The sequence below is a fragment of the Penaeus vannamei genome, chromosome 28 (genome assembly GCF_042767895.1).
Source record: "Penaeus vannamei isolate JL-2024 chromosome 28, ASM4276789v1, whole genome shotgun sequence".
NCBI classification, from domain to species: domain Eukaryota; kingdom Metazoa; phylum Arthropoda; class Malacostraca; order Decapoda; family Penaeidae; genus Penaeus; species Penaeus vannamei.
In genome coordinates this window covers 11,511,816-11,514,315 of record NC_091576.1, presented here as the reverse complement: position 1 = coordinate 11,514,315, position 2,500 = coordinate 11,511,816, and the positions used below count along the sequence as shown (strand labels likewise).

The window sequence follows — 2,500 nt, the reverse complement described above, 5'->3', positions numbered from 1 at the left end:
ACACGGGCTTTATCTCGCTGTCTGTCTGTCTTTCTCTGTCTCACTCTCTTCCTCCCTCCTTCCCAATCTCCCTCCCTCTCTCTTTCTCCCTCCATCCCTTCCTCTCTCTCTCATTTTCTTTCTCTTTCCTCCTTTTTCTCCTTCTCTCTCTCCCTCCCTCTTTCTCTCTTTCTTCCTTCTTCCCCTTTGTGTCCTCCCCTCCCCTTCTCTCTCTTCTCTCTTCCTCCCTTTCTCTTTCTCAAATTCCTCCTTCTTTTCTTTCTTCCTCCTCCTTTCTCTTCTTCTTCCCCTTCCCTCTCTCTCTCTCTTCTTCCTCCCTCTTCCTTCTTCCTCTCTCTCTTCCCTCCCTCCCTTTCACTCCTTTTCTCCTTCCTCCTTCTCTCTCTCCTCCTTCCCTCCCTCTCTCTATCTCTCCTTCCCTCCCTCTCTCTATCCCTTCCCCTTTCCCTTCCTCTCTCTATCTCTCCCTTCCCCCTTCCCTCTATCTCTCCTTCCTCTCTCTCTCTTTGTCTCTCCCTCTCCCTCCCTCTCTATCTCTCCCTCTCCCTCCCTCTCTATCTCTCCCTTTCCCTCAGTCTCTATCTCTCCCTCTCACTCCCTCTCTATCTCTCCCTCTTCCTTCCTCTCTATCTCTCCCTCTCCCTCCCTCTCTATCTCTCTCTCCCTCTCTCTCTCACCCCTCTCCCTTCCTCCCTCTCTCTCTCTATCTCCCCCCATCCCTCCATCTCTCTCTCTCTCCCCTCCTTCCCTCTCTCTCCTTCCCACCCACCCCTCTCTCTCTCTCTCTCTTCAACCCTACCCCCGTCGTCCCCTTACCCAGGGACCCACCTCGTTCTTCGTGACGCGATCCCAGTCGAGGAGCAGGAACTCGAGGCTGATACTCTCGAGGCCGACCACGCCCGCCGGCAGGTCGAACACGAACGACTCGTTGAAGACCGGGTTCAACGTCCGCTTCTTCACGTGCGTCTTCTTCTTGGCGACGCGCTGCCCGTTGTACAGCAGGTAGATCTTCACGTAGGGGTCTGCGGGCGAGAGGCCGTCAGGCGGGAGTCAGGGGGAAGAGAGGTACGGAGAGACGGAGAGAGAAAGAAAGAGCGAGAAGGAAAGAGAGAGAGGGAGGGAGAAGAAGGAGAGAGAGGAAGGGAGAAGGAGAGAGGGCCAGGAAGAAGGAGAGGGAGAAATTGGGAGGGAGAGGGGGAGAAGGAGAAGGATAGGAAGGGAGAAGAAGGAGAGAGAGGAAGGGAGAAGGAGAGAGGGGCAGGAAGAAGGAGAGAGGGAGAGGAAGAGGAGAAATTGGGAGAGAGGAGGGAGGAAGGAGAGAGAGGAAGGTGGGAGAGAGAGAGGGAGGGGGAAGGAGAAATGTAGAGAGGAGCGAGGGAGAAGGAGAAGAAGAGAGGGGGGAGCGAAACAGGAGAGAGAGGCAGGAGAAGGAGAAGGAGAGAGAGGCAGGGAAAGCAGAGGAAGGAGATAGAGGGATGGAGAAGGAGAAGGAGATAGAGGGAGGGAGAAAGAGACAGAGGAGGGAGAAGGAGAAGGAGAGAGAGGCAGGGAAAAGGAGGAGGAGAGGCAGGAAAAAGGAGAAGGAGAGATAGAGGGAGAGAGAAGGAGAAGGAGATAGAGGGAGGGAGGGAGAGGGAGGAAAGGAGGGAGGGAGGAGGAGAGGGAGGAAAGGAGGGAGGGAGGGAGAGGGAGGAAAGGAGGGAGGGAGGGGAGAGGGAGGAAAGGGGAGGAGGGAGGGAGGAGGGAGGAAAGGAGGGAGGGAGGGAGGGAGGGAGGGAGGGAGGAGGGAGGGAGAGAGAGAGAGAGAGACTGGAGAGAGAGAGAGAGAGAGAGAGAGAGAGAGAGAGAGAGAGAGAGAGAGAGAGAGAGAGAGAGAGAGAGAGAGAGAGAGAGAGAGAGAAGGAGAAGGAGAAGGAGAGGGAGAGAGGGAGAGGGACAGGGAGAGGGAAAGAGAAAGGGAGAGGGAGCGGGAGGGAGGGGAGGAGGGGAATGAAGGAGGGAGGGAGGGAGGGAGGGGGAGGGAGAGAGAGAGAGAGAGAGAGAGAGAGAGAGGGAGAGAGAGAGAGAGAGAGAGAGAGAGAGAGAGAGAGAGAGAGAGACAGAGAGAGAGAGAGAGAGAGAGAGAGAGCAGTACTACCATTTATACCAGTAATAGTAGGAATTCTATTGATAATGACAAGGATGAAAATGATGATTATAATAACGCTAGTGATGATGATAATAATAATGGTAAAGATAATATCAATATTAATAAAATGAAAACAATAATAATATTAACATTAATCAAAAACAATAACATCTATAATTACAATAATAGTATAATGATAACATATATAAAAATAATATTAATATAAATAATGACGATAATTATAATAACAATAATAATAATAATAATGATAACATTAATAATAATAATAATGATAACATTAATAATAATAATAATGATAACATTAATAATAATAATAATAATAACAATAACAATAACAATAATGACAATAAT

General features: G+C 50.2%; 1 protein-coding gene across 2 annotated transcripts in view; it reads right to left on the bottom strand.

The window, feature by feature from the left end:
• Window positions 1-2,500, bottom strand: part of Syt4 (Synaptotagmin 4) — a gene marked incomplete at its 5' end in the record, with an annotated part of 17,092 nt that overhangs the window by 402 nt on the left and 14,190 nt on the right. For both annotated transcript variants that reach the window (XM_070141784.1, XM_070141785.1), the window contains 1 exon segment: window positions 829-1,022. In XM_070141784.1, the coding sequence (XP_069997885.1) occupies window positions 829-1,022 (194 nt within the window).